Below are 18,463 nucleotides of genomic sequence, written 5' to 3'. Positions count from 1 at the left end.
GAAGAGCTGAGTCGATTAGAAGGTGGCGTGACACCCTACGAAGGCAGAGTGTCCATATATTTACCGGACCATGGGTGGACACCAGTCTGCGAGGACCAATACTGGATAACAGATGCCGCTGATATCTTCTGCCGAGACCTAGGTAATTAGACTCATAACACAATTTCAAAGGCATGTATTTTTTAATTCCAGGTATTGGGTTTGCTTCATGTGAAATGAGGATCATAGAGGAGTCAAAGTCTTAAATTTGTTTTCGATCGAAACTAAATAAGAAGTTGAGTTTAAAATTTACTTCGATGATAAAGATGATAAGGGCGCATTCTGTACCGTACACACATCTTCGGTAAAAAAATAAATGGCCTGACACAAGTGTTTTTGTGTCAGACTTCAACGTTGAACCTATTTTCAAAGATTTGAACTGTCACAGCAATCGATTAATATAACAGACTAATATAATCAAGGACAAACATTCATAAGGCCGGGAAATCATGTAAAGCTGGGTACATGTAACAACATGTAATGAAATCTACATCGCAAAGATACATCATGCTGACACACGATTGGTCGAACAAGACACAAGCTAATACATCAACGTTTGCTAGACTGCTGATGAACTCTATTAATGGGGATGTCTGTCTCGAATAGCATTAGCTCTCTGTGAAATGTGTCAGTCATAGCGATCGTAGATTATTTAAATACGCGCTTTGTAAATGAAACTCTATGCGTTTGACTTCAAACATTTTCCCTTACTGAAACTTTTGAAGCGTTACAATCCAACAAGGTATATTAGTAGTAGTGATTTTGTGCACTATAATCTTATTAGCCAAACCTTCTCTGCTCCTGAATATAATGAATTTGGTTTGTTATCGAGTGTGTTTAATGCGCTGCAACTGTTGGATAAACCGCTCTGCGATAGGATACATACAGCGCAATTTACTGATATTACTTCCGACCAGAAGTTTGATATTGTTATCACCGGCCCATCTGGTCGAAGGACGTACTTCCGTCCACAAGCGTAATGATTTCTGTATATAATGCTAAGTAACCGGAGAGTTACTTTCTGTCAGGACACTCTGCCGGTGCAATGTGGAACAAAAGTCCACGGACTTCGGATGAAAGTGTCGGGCCATTTGTGTCGTTAACATGCAATGTGAAGGCTCCGAAGACAAACTGCAAGATTGTGACTTTGAAGTTGATCTGTCGTGCCACTGTAATCAAGCTAAGGCAACATGTAACTGTGAGTAGACGTTATAATATTTTATGTGTAATAGTCTATATGAGGAAAGAACTTCTCATGATATCAACACCAGACTATTTAACAAGAACTATGACCATCGATGCATAAACTGTCTTCGTCATCATCATGATCATCACAACTGTCACCATCATCACCATCATCATCATCATCATCATCATCGTCTCATCATCATCATCATCATCATCATCATCATCGTCATCGTCGATTATCAGCGTCAACATCACTATCATTCACACTTTTGCGTCAGCTTTCGTCATCACTGCCATCTTCAACACTAACTTTATCATTGACCAAAGATTTCCATAAAAGATTCAGTAAAGCTAAATTTGTCATTCGTGTACCGTGGACACTGTGTACACTTTGAGCTCAACATCACAAACTATGAATGATTATATTCGTCGGTCAATCTATGAGATGTAATGCGATGGAAATAGCTCCAGAAGGTTTTCTAGTATCACAGTATTATGTGATTTGAATATGTGCAACATTATTGCGTTTTTATCGGTTGAATCTTGACTGCCATGATGTGGTCAAGGCACATAGTGACATGCCAAGCTCTAGTGCTGCAAGTGAATGTTAAAATAAATGGCATTGCACTTAATCAAATCATACCTGTTCTCAGATTTTACAAAATACTGGTACAGCATACCATTTTATAAAATACTGGTTGGATTACAAATTTAAACTTCAATATAATATAATATAAGAAGTTTGTCGTATCTTTCGAATCTAAAATTACTTTCTGTCATTATTCAGACGATGGCTATGACGGGTGTTACGAGGTTGTCAATTGTGAGTTGAGCGAGGAGTTTGTAAACGACAAAATGACCATTCAACTCTGCCTGGAATATTGCCGAAATAACGACTTTATGTTGGGGATGCTGCAGTCTGGTGACCGCTGCATTTGTCGCGACAAGGACGCGAAGTGTGATAGCTGGCAGAGAAAGGAAAATACTCGCTGCTACGTCCCCTGCGGCGGCGACGAATCACAGGCCTGTGGCGGCAATAGTATCATTGCTGGGGTCTATAATGGTAAGTGAATATTATTAGACGTGCCTAACACCAAAAATAATTCTAAAGACAGAGAGCTGCCGCCGACGTGGATATTATCACCTCTATCACAAATGACGACTACGTGAACGACAATTAGGGTGACGAGAAGGGGAAAAATCACGCGAGAGTGTATAATGAATGTGAAAGAAAACGTACTGATAGTTATTTCATTGTTCCAATTAGTGATTCTGTTCATTTAGTTGAAGTGCATCATAGATATTTTTTCATTTCAAGTTCAAATGGGGGCCTGTGGAGGGCACTTCACTGAAGACGGCGGAACGATCTACTCGCCCGGATTCCCTGGCTTTTACACCGGCAACAACCACTGCACATGGGCCGTCGGCTTAGTCAAAGATCACGTCGGCCTTGATTTCACTATATCAAAAATCAGCGGGGATAATGACATCATCGTCTTTGCCGAGATTCTCGATGGAAGTGCCCGGATCATTGATCAGCGCAATAAAACTTGGAACCCAGAGCAAAGTATTTATTCATGTTCCAACGAGGTGATGATTGGACTACAGAGGAAAGACGGCCAGGGAAACAGTATATTTGCAATAGCGTATAAAGGTATGTATCCGCTGCATCTGAACTATAGCCATCATCTCAGCGCAGTACAATATTTACAAACAATCAGAATTTACAGCTACTTTGTTACTCAATATTATCGTATCGATTCCGGCAGTAGCAGTTAATACAAACGTTAACTGAGCATAGAGGAATGTGTCCCTTTACTTTAACACTTCGCGATATATATTAAAATGTTAAAGCTTCAAGTCTGTCATCAGCATTCTTCTATTATTTTCTAGACACTGAGTGCAAAGGCGCCCCTTGCAATTGCACAAATATGTAAAACATAGTCCTATGTGTTGATACACATTCTTGGAACTACATCATGTGGTAGAGTAATTTTTTGAGAAAAAAAGAATCTATTATAATTGTCTTGAATCTTTCCAATAGGTTTTTCTCGCTGTGATGATCCAGGGGACGTAGAACACGGGGAAGTCATTACCGAAAGTGTCTGTCCATACCGTTCTGGCGACTACGCTCGGGTTGCATGTAGGATGGGCTACGCCAAAAATACTACCAACACAACGATAGAATGCGAAGACGGTACATGGAATGGTTCACTGCCAGAATGTATAAGTAAGACGCGTCATATTTATTCCTTCACCACTATATGTGGCCTGACTCTATTTATCTACGGCTAAAGTGGATCAAAGCAGTTGAAAGCCGGTTAGAATGTAAAGAGTACTATATCATTGAGTTTGCATAAACCCAAACACTCTTCCTTTTCCTCCTCTTCCTCAATTTCATCATCACCATCATCGTCATGATCGTCATCATCAAATCACCATCATCAAGTCATCATCATCATCATCATCATCATCGGTCATCATCATTATCATTATCATCATCATCATCATCATCATCACGAATTTTATTACCATCGTGATTAGTTCCAACAAAAATAAAAATTCATATTCTCAATTCTGTTCTACAGAGGTAGCCTTCGATGAAGAACCCGAAGAAAAAGTTTCTGTTGGTATGTAAAATGTTGATACAATAGAACAATAACAAGTGCATATATCTCACACAGGATATCCTTCGCACTTGTTCGCCGGTTTAGATTATGGTTAAAGGGACAAAGTTGGCCATTTTTCATGAATTTTATTTGATATGAGATATACTTATATTGTTTGACATGTTAAAAGAGAACTGAATGAATGGGTAACCATGCATATTTTTGACCCTGGTTTTAGACACAATAAATGAAACCATCGCGAAAATGAATAAATGGTCATGACCATTTATTCATTTTCGCGATGGTTTCATTTAAAACCGGGGTCGAATATATGCATGGTCACCCATTCATTCAGTATCTTTTAACATGTCAAACAATATAAGTAGTATCTCGTATCAAATAAAATTCATGAAAAATGGCCGACTTTGTCCCTTTAACTTCTCTTTCGTAATTCACGAATTGTTCAGACTTTTAAAAGAAACTCGATGAATATGCTACATTTTATTTTCATGAGTATTCTTGTGCATATAATGAAACTCATAGCCACGGATCATCGCAAGATGTTATGACTGTATACATAGATCACTGATGAATCAGTTGCCGGGTCGTACCTCGGATCCGTTAGTACTAGCTTTCCTATAAGGGTTATATTTCTGCCCTCCCTCTTGATATTTTATACATTTGTGACCGTAGAGTAGTTATGATAATCGTCGCCAGGTTGAAGTTTGCAGATCATTGAATGTTAAAGAGCGATAAACTGAGAAGTGGTTGAGATCACAAGATGGCTGTCAATTGTCTATAGTTGTCTATTGGCTGGATTTTTTTTATTTTTCAGGTTTGATAACCACTATTGTTGTCATCGTCGCAGTTTGCATCGCTGTTGCTGCTATCGGGTTTATGCAAGTCTGCAAGAAACATTGGCAAGTATTTTTATTTTTATTGGACGCTTTTGACTGATTGCCCCTCCCCATCCTTCAAAGACACGCCTTCATCCCGGTATATGCATCACGGATGCCCGTTAAAATGCAGCTATCTTGTCGTATGTCGTACTGGAACTTCGTGTGCACTGCACATCAGACTCTGCTAATTCGTGCAACAGAATCTGATCAAATGTGGTGTCTTAATATCATTGTTTGTTTGAAATAACAAACGTCACGTGACAATCAGACTCACATGCGGATTTCAGAGTAATTATATAACTTAACACAATGTCGAGTGTGGCATACGTGCGTATATATTACATGTATTAGCAATGGTCAAGTCGTCACCAATATTTCAGACAGCCGCATGGTGCCAAAGTCTTTACAAACTTCGAAAATCATTAGAGAATATAAACGTTCAAAGTTTACTTAAACTGTTTTGTCGCCGCATATTAATTGTTATTTCTTCCAATTTGTATTATTCTTCAATTTAGGACATCGGATAATAAGTGGGACACAGCAGAACACTCAACGCAGACCACGATTCGTTATTCAAGCGTCAACACCGAGGACGGATCACGGCCTGCAGAGCCAAGACCCGATCTCAGCCAAGTACCCACGTCAGAAACTGCCGTCGCAACAGACACTAAAAATGTAGACGTTGAGGGCGGTCATCAGCAGGCCGGACAGGAAAAATCACAGACTGTCCTTCAAAAGTGAAGTACCGCATAAATGGCAAGAATCATGGCTATTTTATGCTGGTCACAGTGTACACGGTGTATGTTTTGAATAGCCACCGATCCTTGCCATCGGTCCGGTGAAACAATGGTGCCTAGTGCGACGGAATTTTGGATACATTTTAGCATCCCGCCAGAAGAGACGGTGCCTCAAAATCATTAGCGTTTCTAGCATAGAATCATATAAAGATTTTTTTCTAATTGTCTGGAGTCATTATAATTTTTTTATGTCTAAATGAACTGAGGAAGTTTAACGAATGGTATGCCACCAATCACAGCAAAACAGACGAATCGTAACAGTTTTTTCTACATCGTTAACAACTGATATCAGGATGGTGTATTTTACAATGTACAACGCATGCGCACAGCAGAAGAACAAATTTAAAGCCTTCAACCAAAGAGGTTGAGATTTTGTAAAGATTCTTAATCCACCAGTCTATCAGAGCATTTGCAAACGCAACGAAATACTGGAAGCAGCTGCCGAAAATTATGACAACATAATTTGCGTAAAGATGGCATCTCCCCCTAAAAATAAATGATCACGTCCACTGAAACGCGTTTTGTTGGGAAACACAATGCATATAGACAATTGTCTGCGGGGTAAAGGCACCATAGTTCGAAATCAAAAAGATACCATGGAATTGTTGTTGCAGTGCTTTTACCAAATAAACTCTCCAAATGCTCATCATAGGTGTGTGGGTTTTAAAACATTTGGACCATTTTTTCATTACGAAATCATCTCCGAATTGACTGCAGAAAACGTTTCTCCGTGAGTCGAAACAACGCAACATCGGAACGACCACAAAGTATCACCTTTGACTTAAACACCAACTCGACTATTTTAGGCTTTGTGCATTGAACACTTGCTGAGTCATTCACAGTCAAAGTTCGATTGAAAAAAAGACTGACCTAAAATGACCTCAAACAAGGATGTATACTGTAGATGTATCCGTGGAACATTATGTTTATATTTTTCTATATGAAATCCAATTATGACCAAATATTGACTAGGGAAAACCTAAAATAGATGAGCTGGTGGTATTCAAAGAGACAGGGTATATTCCATTTTAACATCGTGATTATTAACATTGTTGCTATGATGTATCACTGTTCACATATCCACTATCAATATTTCTGTCGTTTTCCCCATATATTAATAAAGTTTGGTGTTTGTCTATTGATTTATAAAAATTGTCTAATATTTGGTTATAATGAAAGCACTAGTTAATTATCTACCACAAACAACGTTAAATGTAATTCTCTGAGATATAGTTTCACAATCTTAAAGGTACGATGCTTTTCAGACAATAGCTGGAAATTTTGATATTATTTTCGCAATACTAAGTTTATTTTAGAATGGAAGCCGGGTGCACTTGCTTCCTCCTCGTCCTATAAAGTTTGCTGAAAAAGGCCCGAAGTATTGCCCTTAGGGTAATATACGCCTCTGAATTAAAAGACTTCAAGTATTGATCAAACTTTCCTAAAGGAATCTTTCATCACCCTTTTACTAAATCAAGAATAAAAATTAGGGGTCACCGCGCAAAGTTTGGTACTAGAGAAACAAATTACTGACATTTACCGATATTTGGAATTCAAAATGGCCAATACAATCTTTGATTTTCGAAAAACTGAGACAGTAAAAATTTCTCTTATTCCAAAAGCTTAAAATGAACCCCCCCCCCCCAACAGGTGTTAAATCTGAAAAAAGAATTGTAAAGGTTTAAGAGTCCAAATATGTGTCCCCGAGGAACATTCTACCCGAAGATGTACATTATCGTGCAAGATATGCTATGCTTTCCAAAAATCAATTTTAGTGCCGACACAGTTCAGTGGCCAACAAAGAACTTTGACTTTGAGCACGTACTGTTTGCGTTGGACGGGTGACGTTGGAACATGAGTTTGAGAGTAGACATTGAAAAGTAAAATACATCAACGTTACTGCTCAGGATACTTCACAAAAAAGTTATCAGTGTCAAATATCTGCGGCATTGCACTGTAGTGGACTCTAACGGCCAGTCTCATCGCATACCTGACGACAAAAGCTGTTAGATACGAGAGTACTTCTCCATCAATATTGTACACCCTACTTCCCCCTGAAATGTTTGTATTGAAGTGTCATCGTCTCTTGGATTATCTTCGTAACGTTTTGTTGAAATGGGTGGATTAAATTGTCATCTCAAAGAGTATTTGTCAGAAATCTGTCCCCTTAGTATTAGTTCTGCTCGTGGATGGGACGAGGATAAAATGGTATGTCTGTAAACAATGACGTATGAAGCAGTTTTGCGTTTTGTGCTGGTCAGATAATCCTGGTCGATTTAATAGTGACGTGAGAATAGATAACCCTGCACTTTTAATTTGCTAAAAAATGTATTACCCTTCCAGATTACAATTAAACAAGACAGAACTTCGTGACAAAAATAATAATTTAAAATCCGACCGATACTGACTCCGACAATGTATGAGCAAAATTAATTGTTTATTCAAATGTGTACAACATTTCTTTTGTTTGGTCCGTGGAAACAGTTGAATTGCATGGTATCTGTAATCAAATATTAACATCGTGGTTATTCTACACAAACAGATTAAGCCTGGTAGTCATAAGCAATGACTAAAACAGGTCTGCATGTTGTATCTAAGGTTACATGCGCCTCGAAACTGAATGACTCAAGCATTTTGCTCAAACTGTCCATGATGAAAGATCAAACGATTCTCTTACAAAATCAAGAATAAGTTTAAGGCCCACCGTAGTAATTTGGATAGGAGAGAAACAAGCCAGCTAAATTTACCAGCATTTGAAATTCAAAATTGTGGCTATTTTCCGACTTAAATGCATGCATTGGGAACATTAAATTTTCGATTTTCACATAAAGCAAGACAGTAACCCGTATTGTTTTTTACTTAAGATCAGCTTTCTTATTCTGCTCATCCTCCTTCATCATCATCATCATCTTCTTCTTCTTCTTTCTTAACTTTTTTGCCGAGGCAGAACTCAAAAACCACTAAACGTCCTTGTTTCCAACTTATAGGGTTTACTATAATGATGCCTTCATTTTCTCCACGACTTGCATGGCACAAAGGCAGGCCAGAAAAATATTGTTCAAATTTGCGAGTCCGAATGTCTGTCCCCGAAGCGCGTTATACCTGAAGAGTTTCTCCGCCAGCTTCCTAACATAATAAAAAGGGGACCCCCTTATTCTGCGGTAGATATACATTGTGTGTCATAATGATGGCATCTTTATTCACATCTTTATTCGGTAAATAGAAATGGTAATATCTAGGTACCTTCAGAGTCTGATTTCCGTGACGGGTCATATCTTGCTGTCCAAAAAGCGAACTTGAAGTCGAGAGACTTTCAAGTTCATTGTCTTCTTTATATTTAATGCAAGTTATTGAGTAGAGCGCGATAGGAGGTGATATACACATATTTAAGATGCCGTGTTCTTTCAGTATTCACGTGATTTTTTGGGATGGACAGTCCAGTATGTTTAGTATAGAAGAAGCCGGATATGTTTGAAATGAAATAAAATGGAAGAATTGATATGCTCAGTTTATCTGTTGAATGCAACAATTATTTTTGGGGTTTTTTTCTGTCAAATAGAAAACTTTTGAAGTGACTGTTTTGCATTCATTTGAATATTTACACTTGCAGTGAAAGAATTTAAAGTTCTGTATTCCTGAAAGCATCTATTCTAACACCTGCTCTTTATTCCGTAAAGTGCCATCGATCCGCCTCCACACTAAACGCCTCTTTTTCTTGATGTCTTTATTCTTATATTTCAAACAGTTATTATGAATTCATTCTATTTCTGTAATTTATTCTAATTTGGCTTGACGAGTTTCATCGCTGAATGGTTTTGTTTGCCCTTTGGTCATTTAGTTAATAAATGTACCCATTCCTTCAAGAACATTTCGGTAATTCATAAAATTACATCGTCATTGTATAGTAGTTCAGTTAAGGTTCCAAGACAAGAAATTGACCGTTTTTAATCTAACAATTCTCTGGTGGTTAATAAGCTCAGAGCCCCTGTAAATTATACATTTTTTGAGAGCCTAGATATAGGGGAACATTTTGATAACCAGAGGGTCACCATTGTTTACATAACTATCACGTGACAGGTAATTTGCATTACCTTTCAAATATCTGTTTTCCCTATGTTTTGTCTCAATAACTCAAAATATCTCACTCAAACTTGCTGGAATGCAAGCTGCCACAACGCTCTTTCAAAGTGTGTCTCAGATTTTTTATATCTTGCTTAGTTTTTTAGAGCACAATTTTAAAGAAATCAACCAGGGTTAAATTCACCGCTCTGGAAGTTTTTCTGGCATAAAATTGTTTAAGAAGGTTTTTAAAAAATCTGAGATTTACTTTGGAAGATTCCGAGGACAGCTTGCACTCATACAAATTTTAGCCACATATCTCAAAGCATTGAAGCAAAACATAGGGAAAACCGATTTTTGAAAGGTTATCCAAATTACCTGTCACGTGATAGTTATGTAGACAATGGTGACACTATGGTAACAAAAATGTTCCCCTATATCTATGCTTTCCGAAAATAAATAATTTAATTAAGGGGGGTCTGAGCTTATTAACCACAAGAGAATTGTTAGCTTATAAAGGTCAATTTCTTGTCTTGGAACCTTAAGTCGATCGAGATAGTTGAATCGAAAGGTGACACCTGCAATGCGGTTTTTCTGTTGCTTTTTTCGCAAAACATGGATCTTTATCTTGTAACAATATAAGCGCAAATATTTCAGAGTCAGCAAATTCGGACAATTTTCTATAATTTGGCGTATCATGAAAATTCACGTGGAATTCTCGCCAAAACGAGATTTCGTCTGTTCTGCGACGTCATTAGTAATACGAGTGAGTTATTGCTGTGTTCTGCTTCAGACACCCTGAAGTGAAGTATGTCAGCCAATGTTGAATTGAAAAACACATACAGTTTACTCGTGGGTGTAAAAAATGAGGAAATAAATAGTGCGTCACCGAATTACTGTATGTACATGGTGCACAACACAAACGTATTTTGTTTAGTACGACCTTGTACCGTTTACTACAGATTTGTGTTTCGCAGAGATGTTGGAATGTGCCTACTGTTGTTGAGTGACGTCATGTTTGCATTACAGAAAAAAAAATCATAATAAATGTAACGGTTAAAACGTTGGCTTGCCCGGACTTTGAACCGCATGGTACACGCCTGGTCTCCGTGAGTGGGAACCAGACTACTGCGTTCTCCGTACCTACGTCGTGCAGTTCATTGTCAAGCTTTCTAGTAGTGGAACAGTGACGGCCATGAATTCTGTGGCAGTTTTGTGGACGGTTTTGTTAATGTTTGAAGCCACACTTGCATCAAAAGCTGCTGATGAAAGTAAGTTTATTATTCTTATATAACGTACAACAGGAAGTCGACCAAGCTTATAATTAGCTAATTTTAAATGTAAAATATGCTATTAAACTAATTTATTGTTCCTCCGGAAGTTATCATGTACGACTTGGAAAATAATATTTGAAGTTTGTTAACGTTGATGTGTCCAGATTTGACGATGTGTTGGTTATGTACCAGTTTCATGTCGTTATCGAATTCGAAGTTACAAGATGGCGATCTGCGATGGAGACATTTTGTTGTCTGACAGGTGTCACTGTACACAAATATACACGCTCGACCAGTGCAGCCAACGGCCATGACATGCTCAGGTCAGAGGGTCACTGTGTGCAGAGAGATATGATCGTTTACCCAGATACATTAACTCCGTTCGCTTTGTCCCAGTTATGCTATATTAATTTGATTACAAAATGAACAGAAAAGGCGGAATTTTTCACTCAACAGAAGACATAATTTTGGGTGAACATATTCTAAAATGTTCTGCAGATACTAGGCGCGCTTTCACAGAGCTGGTCACAGATGTTTATGTTATACGTGCCGCTTAAGGTTTTTCAAATATTGATATTGAAAATAGAGAAACCTAATAAATCACAAAACTGCAAGAACACTCCGAGATAATTTTTCACGAGAAGTCGAGTGACGAACTACTCGGTGGATAAGAATTTACAAGAGAAAGTTTATAAGTAGCCGACTGCGAAAGTAGTAGCTGAACTTGATCGATAATGGCAGCTGGCACAATATGACGATCATTGGCCTTCTTTGATCACAAAGGGACCGTGTCACTTGCTCGATAAAATGTTTGTGTTCGGTGGAACTCCGGGGGAAAATTAGTAAATTATTAATTTGTCGTATATCTGTACCGTACCGTTCGACCTGTAAGGTTTCAGGGGTTATCAAATGTTGTTCATTTATTATTTGCGGCTAGGTTTTCGTTTTTTATTTCAAGGTAAACATCTATATAATTTTGAATCTGATTTTACCACATAACGTTTCTGCCCAAAAGTATAGATTTGTAATTCTGTACAAAGTACTTGTAACGACTGCATAGTTGCACAATTTTAGCATTATAGAGAAAATTATGGAAGTGAAAAAGACGTTTTTGCTTTGATTCTTTCATTCTTACATTAGTTATGAGGAAGCCAATGTTCGCAGGAAAGTAAAATGTCACAAATATTGCAACAAAATTAAAAGCTACCTTAAATTTGTACATTGAATGGTTCAGGGCACATCTTCAAGAAGTTTTAAGCACTATATCTTTTCGTGAAGATGTCTTACGTGCTAGTCATGGTTCTCTAATAATATGCTGTCTGTCCCTGTTTCGGTTTTTCCAGGACCACGTGACACCGCAGCAAAATATCGGTTGACAGGTGGATCTACTCCCTACGAAGGCAATGTAGAGATTTTCCTACCATACCAGGGATGGACTCCACTCTGTGATGACCAATGGAATACAATCCGCGCTGATGAAGTTTGCCATGGAATGGGTAAGATTTACATGAGAGTGAGCGGGCGAGTGTTGGTGAGAGACCAGTGGGTCAGCCAGTACGTTATTAATAAGTGTGTGAGTGAGTTGGTAGGTAGTAGATAGGTAGGTAGGTAAGTCAGTCAGTCAGTTAGTCTGTAAGTAAGCAAGCTAACATACAGGCAAGCAAGTAAGTTGGCAGGTCAGTCATTCAATCAGTCAGGGACTAAAACCTCGCCGTTTCAAAACATCTCTTTGCCACGTGGTTTTCCCGTTACCAAGCGTATGATGATAACACTGGAGTTCACTCCTTACTGGGCTTTTTGAGAGCCGTCATTATTAACGGCCTGGGGGTCGAAGAAATCACACTAGAACTAGAAAATTCGAAATTTTGAGTCACATCCCAGCCAACCATTGAGAATTTGAGTAACCCCCTCTCTAACACAGTAATTTAGACTGACACCCCCAACCCCAATTTAGGAAAGTTAAATATCAATATATGTACTTGTAAACCTAACTACAGCAATTAGTAAAGGCCTTTCAAATCCTGGTCTACCCTGATATATTATCGTCAGTTGCCTCATGATTGTTGAAAATGGTGAAACCAACAAAATTAAATTAAAAGTCACAACAAAATATAGTATATAAAAGCTCACGCTATAACCAGTATCCAACCATATAGTATATTGTTTAATTTGGGTGGGTATCGTGACAGGGTTTTCACCAGGATATCTTACGGGGAAGAATTTGGAAGTACAGGGGGTAGAATACGCGAGAGGCTAAGGGAGAGGGCCAGAGGGTCCCCCTCTCTTGCGTGGAAAATTTTGACAAATATATGTGTGCAATGGTGCAGTCTGGTGCAATCTGAGGGGTGTTGTCAATTTGTTTTACTTAGAAAGTAAAACTTTGGAAATGACACGTGACACCCCAATGATGAAGGGCATGAGAGGGGGTCTCCCCCTCTCGCATCGAAAATTTTGAGAAATTGATGTGTGTAATGGTGCAATCTGAGAGGTGTTTCAAATTGTTTTGCACTAAGTAAAACTGTTTGAAATGACACTAAACACTGATAGTTTTATTACATTTTTTGCATGATCAATATTCGAGTCACAATATTCAAGAAACAAAAATGGCAATACATTGTGTAGGCCTACCTGCCAGAAACAGTAATCAGTTTGCACGAGGTTGCAGATCGAATAATCGCAGGCACGGCAAATCTGCGATCTTCTTGTGTCATTTGCAGAATCTTACATTCCTGTAAATGAAATGAGTGGGCTAATAGAGGTTTTAATCCATTCATTCTAATGGAAAGCCTGATAATAAAGTATGATTAAGTGTCAAAATGGTTATTGAACTTGAGTCAATTAAAGTATATGTTTCTGTGCACTATAATAAAGGATGAATTAACAACAGTTCAGTTTTGTCCTAGATTCTGTGCACTAAAATAATGGCATCTGATGAAATAATTCCTCCGTGACCCTGCCCTCTTTCCACCTCTGGTTACGACTGTTGGAAACCACTGTGTGACATCATCATCAACACTGCCCTCATCCTCACTGTCACTGGTGCCATTGAGTACATGAACAACGATATCATTCTCATCATACTTCTGTTTCATGATCAGTATTGTCGGTAGTGGCACCCATCCTTGCAGTTTTTTTTGCCTGGTTTCATGAAGTTAATATTTATTGTTTTGTAAAAGTATTTACTTTCTTTATATTTAACATTTATAAGAGTAAAATATATCAAATAATCATGTTGTGCATTTTATGTTGGGTATCAAAACATTGTTTCCTTAATATTGTGTTTATCAAGAGATTGCTAAAATGTGTGTCAAAAAGGACAGAGAAAAGTAACAAGACAAAGAAAACAAAAAAATTAATGAAGGGATTAAATTTAGATTTGGTTGAAAGATACAAGAAATATCTATTGCTCAGGTATTTTGGACTATGACAAATCAGTTTTTTGCAATAAAAGATGGGTTTGTTTTTGAGGCAGTCCAGTGTTTTGTATAATTTATGGAATTAGCTTTCTTTAGACATAATCAGTACCCTATAGACTGGAGAGTAGATATTTCTTATCCTTAATCGGGCAAGTATACAAATTTCTTGACAGGAAATACTGAAACATTACTTATTTTAGTAATGAGAGTCAATATACACGGTATACATACATCAAATTGTGCAAGATTTTTATAAAAATTATACCATTTTATAATCTATTGTTTTCATTCTTTTCTATTATTTTGCACCATTTCATAACTGCACTAAACACTTCAGTGCATGACCCTGAAATTGAGTGGCCCCCTCTCTCTAAACATTTTGAACACACCCCTGTAGCTTTCAATTTTTTGGGTGACCCCCGCCCCTCCTCAGAATCCTCCGACCCCCGGGCCGTAAATAATGACGGCTACCTTACGGCTACCTTACCTACGACTGAATCTATCCCGCCAGCTAAAGAGTGAAAACCCCTCCCGCTATATGACCGTCCCCTCCCAGGGAAACCGCCTGTGATCACTTTGTTTGTACAGAAAAAAACTTTGTAGGCTACCTTGATTCCTGATTTGTTCATGAACGACGCAAAATATCGATAGTCCATATCAGTGTCGCGATATATCATTGGGTGTTATATTTCGTGATTATCAGGTCATTCTGCAGGAGCAATGTGGAGTAAAAGTGTCGCTACCCAGCCCAGGACAGCAGGGCCAACCTGTGCAAATCTGCAATGTGCAGACAGCACGGACAGCATATCACAGTGTTCACTGGATCTGGGGGAAGACTGTCAGTGCATGCAAGTACAGGCAACATGTAACTGTAAGTTACCATCTCTTCCGTGGCCTAGTAGGGGCGCTAGTATTTCAGTGAAAGCGGAGAAGAAGTAACTTTGCCTTTAAATAGTGCATAAGCTTGCTGTGTTTTTTGTAGCCGTGAAACCAACTGGCACAAATTTGGACGAGTATTCTACAATAATGATAGCTTTATTATTTTGCGATCAATATTCTTGCAAACTGATAACGGAGACGTTCAGTATTTTCTTGGCTTTCTCATATTATTCGTTCACAGATGAAGGCTACATTGGTTGCTTTAAGGGCGCTGAGTGTGACAAAATCGGGGAGCTAGAAGATAACCAAATGACCATACAACAATGCCTAGAAAACTGCAGAAGCAAAGGTCTACAGTTTGGATCGCTGCAGCCTACCAAGTGTATTTGCAGAGACAGTGACACTGAGTGTCAAGAGTGGTCTGAAGCGGACAATATACTGTGCACACAGCCTTGTGGAGGCGATCAGTCCCACGCCTGCGGCGGTCGAACTCTCTATTTTGGAAAATACGACGGTAAACTTTTTCACGAACATTGTTTTTCGCTCAGTAGTTCCACTGGAAAGTCATTCAAACGAAAATTTGATAACATTTTCACGATGCTTTTTCTAAAACAAATACATTATTTCGCATTCTTCTCTCTACTTGCAATGAAACACAAAGTCTTGCCAATGATAACGCAGTGTATCATGTATAATATGCAGTGTATCATGTATCATATCGTCGACGAGTGGATTGTATTCCGGACTGACATTTAGTTTTCCACAGTGGACATTGCATCTGTATATAAATGTATTTAGTTTGAAGGCTCACTGTCGTATATGCAAGTATTTGATAGCTGATTATTCAAAAATAAACATAAGCAATACGGTAAAGACATGTACAGTAAATGGTAAAGGTTGGATCCCTTGAAGTACTGACTAATCGATCATCTTTTATAAATCAACGTTTTATGTGTGAGCAACAATGTTTGTTTACTTCCAGTCAAAATGGGGGCCTGTGGAGGTAGCTACTCGGAGGAGAAAGGGACCATTTACTCACACAATTTTCCTGGCTACTATCCGGACAACAGCCAGTGTTCATGGGATGTCTCCACTTCCGACGACCACGTCAGCCTCGATTTCACAATATTCGACATCCGGGGCCAGAGTGACCAAATCTTGATCACGGAGTCCTACGAGGGGACTGAGCAGCTCTTGGCCCACATCAACAGCACCTTTGATCCGTCCCATACTATCCATTCCTGTTCTAGCAAAGTAAACATCGAATTGTTGTCGTCAAGTGGTGGCAAATTCGCCGTTGATTTCAAAGGTGATTACTTCACTCTGCATCTGATTCAACACATTACCTATCATGCTCAAAAAGCAATATTCGCTATAACTATTGTAAATACAAGATGATGATGATGATGATGATGATGATGATGATGATGATGATGATTATGTGCAACATCATGATGATGATGATGATGATGATGATCATGATGATGATCATGATCATGATTTGCAACATATTAATAACATATTAATTATCATAATCATCGTCGTCGTCATCGTCGTCATCAGCGTCTTTATCATCGCCATCATCATTATCATCATCATCATCATCATCATCATCATCATCATCATCATCATCATCATCATCATCATCATCATCATCTTCATCATCATCATCATCATCATCATCATCATCATCGATGTTGTCGTTGCTAGTGTACTCATAGATGACATCATAATCACATTAGGTACGTATCCAATGTGGCGGCGACAGATTTTGACCTTGACTGTCAGAACCATCTCGAATACTAGAATTTCAGGTACTGTGCGGCTGACTCGCAACTGAGTCTCTTAGCTCAAAGTCATCACGGAGAGACATTGATATTTCTTTGTGCGTAAGGGAGCGTTCAGTTATTACGGCCGGGGGTGGGCCGGCAAAATCCAGGGGGGTCACCTCAAATTTGAAAACTGCAAAGGGGGTCATGTATTTTTCAAAAAGCTCAGAGGGGGTCACTTAATTTTCATAAGCATCCGTCCCGTCAAAAAGCAGTTTCAGTGTCCAGAAATATTCTGGGAGATAAAAATGATTCACTGCATGATTTCATTCTCTGAAGTCATTTAATTGTAAATCTGAACAAAAGTATAATTATCTGTCGCATGAACATCTTGACTTGGCAACTCTGAGGCTTGTCTTTTGTAACTGGAGCTCTCTGAGGGCAATGAACAATTCCTATTACTTACATATTAGAGATACAGTTACCTGTAGACTACTAGTACCATGAAAAGTTCAATAATTCTTTTAGGTGAAATTCTAAAATCCAATTTTCTGCACACATATCATTTGTCACCACCCAAGTGTAATCAAGTACATTAATATTAATAATCAAGAGTGCATAAATAGTTTTCTCATACACTATCATATATAGTGAATCAACATTATCAACAGCTGATCATCAATTAAATCCAAATATCAAAATTTTGTACACACATGCTTCCGCAAAAATATTGAGATCCACGTGTAATTTCTGTCCAATCCCTTTGAGGGGTAATTTCAAAATTATAGCAAGTCAGAAGGGGAAATTTGAACATTAACACTTTGTGAGTTTGTAAGGAGGGTCATTTGAAAATATCTGAGAAACTTTTTTTTTGGATTCTATCTCCCCCCCCCCCCCGAGGTGTATGTGTGTGCAGCTTTACTCAAGCAATGTAGGGGGGGGGGTTCATGAAATTTTGTCATCTTAAAAGGGGGGTCATCAATTTTTTGGTGCAATGGGTAGGGGGGTTCACTTATTTTGCTTGATGCGCAGGAAGAATTTGCCGGCCCACCCCGACCATAATAACTAAACGCTCCCTAAAGGACACACCACACTACTTAAAATGTTAAGTGAATGTGAATTCTTCTGTCCTTCAGGCAATGCACGATGTATTGACCCCGGCAACGTCGACAATGGAGATACTGTGACGATGAGTATCTGTCCATACCGTACTGGTGACATCGTCACTGTCGTCTGCGATGAAGGCTACAGAATTCGAATCAACTCTACTTCAAGGTCAATCGAATGCAAGGACGGAGAGTGGAATAGCTCACTACCAGAGTGCGAAGGTATGTCATTGGAGAGGACCTGTTGTTTCAGGTTGATGATTACTCTCTGTAGGTTGAAGTTTATAGAGCTGTAAACATTGGTGTACTTTAGAACGATTCAAAACTAATTCTCTGCTTTCAAAAATCCAGGTGTGCCTTCTTGCTCAAGGGCACAATATTAAGCTAGAGTCTCGAACTCACTTCCCTCCGATAGTGACACAGCTGCT

General features: G+C 38.5%; 2 protein-coding genes across 2 annotated transcripts in view; both read left to right on the top strand.

Moving 5' to 3' along the window:
• LOC139134038 (kremen protein 2-like) lies at window positions 1-6,183 on the top strand. Its single transcript, XM_070700887.1, has 8 exons — window positions 1-142; window positions 1,068-1,237; window positions 2,015-2,290; window positions 2,546-2,881; window positions 3,272-3,457; window positions 3,816-3,857; window positions 4,672-4,756; window positions 5,251-6,183. Exons 2-8 carry the CDS (start codon window positions 1,144-1,146, stop codon window positions 5,474-5,476), a joined length of 1,245 nt encoding a protein of 414 aa, XP_070556988.1. The 5' UTR covers window positions 1-142; window positions 1,068-1,143; the 3' UTR covers window positions 5,477-6,183.
• Window positions 6,184-10,670: 4,487 nt separating this feature from the next.
• Window positions 10,671-18,463, top strand: part of LOC139134030 (kremen protein 2-like) — an 11,686-nt gene continuing 3,893 nt past the window's right edge. The window contains exons 1-6 of the mRNA XM_070700879.1: window positions 10,671-10,862; window positions 12,209-12,361; window positions 14,985-15,152; window positions 15,402-15,674; window positions 16,143-16,469; window positions 18,066-18,257. Coding sequence (XP_070556980.1) covers window positions 10,787-10,862; window positions 12,209-12,361; window positions 14,985-15,152; window positions 15,402-15,674; window positions 16,143-16,469; window positions 18,066-18,257 — 1,189 coding nt within the window. The 5' untranslated portion in view covers window positions 10,671-10,786. The remainder of the gene's footprint in view (window positions 10,863-12,208; window positions 12,362-14,984; window positions 15,153-15,401; window positions 15,675-16,142; window positions 16,470-18,065; window positions 18,258-18,463) is intronic.

This window comes from Ptychodera flava, chromosome 1 (assembly GCF_041260155.1).
Source record: "Ptychodera flava strain L36383 chromosome 1, AS_Pfla_20210202, whole genome shotgun sequence".
Taxonomy (NCBI): domain Eukaryota; kingdom Metazoa; phylum Hemichordata; class Enteropneusta; family Ptychoderidae; genus Ptychodera; species Ptychodera flava.
The sequence above is the reverse complement of the archived record's forward strand: the minus strand, read 5'-3'. Positions and strand labels throughout refer to the sequence as shown.

Coding starts and splice junctions, on each gene's coding strand:
- LOC139134038 (XM_070700887.1), top strand. CDS start 1,144: ATGCAATGTGAAGGCTCCGAAGACAAACTGCAAGATTGTGACTTTGAA. Junction 2,291..2,545: donor CATTGCTGGGGTCTATAATG/GTAAGTGAATAT, acceptor TTTCATTTCAAG/TTCAAATGGGGGCCTGTGGA. Junction 3,858..4,671: donor CGAAGAAAAAGTTTCTGTTG/GTATGTAAAATG, acceptor TTTATTTTTCAG/GTTTGATAACCACTATTGTT.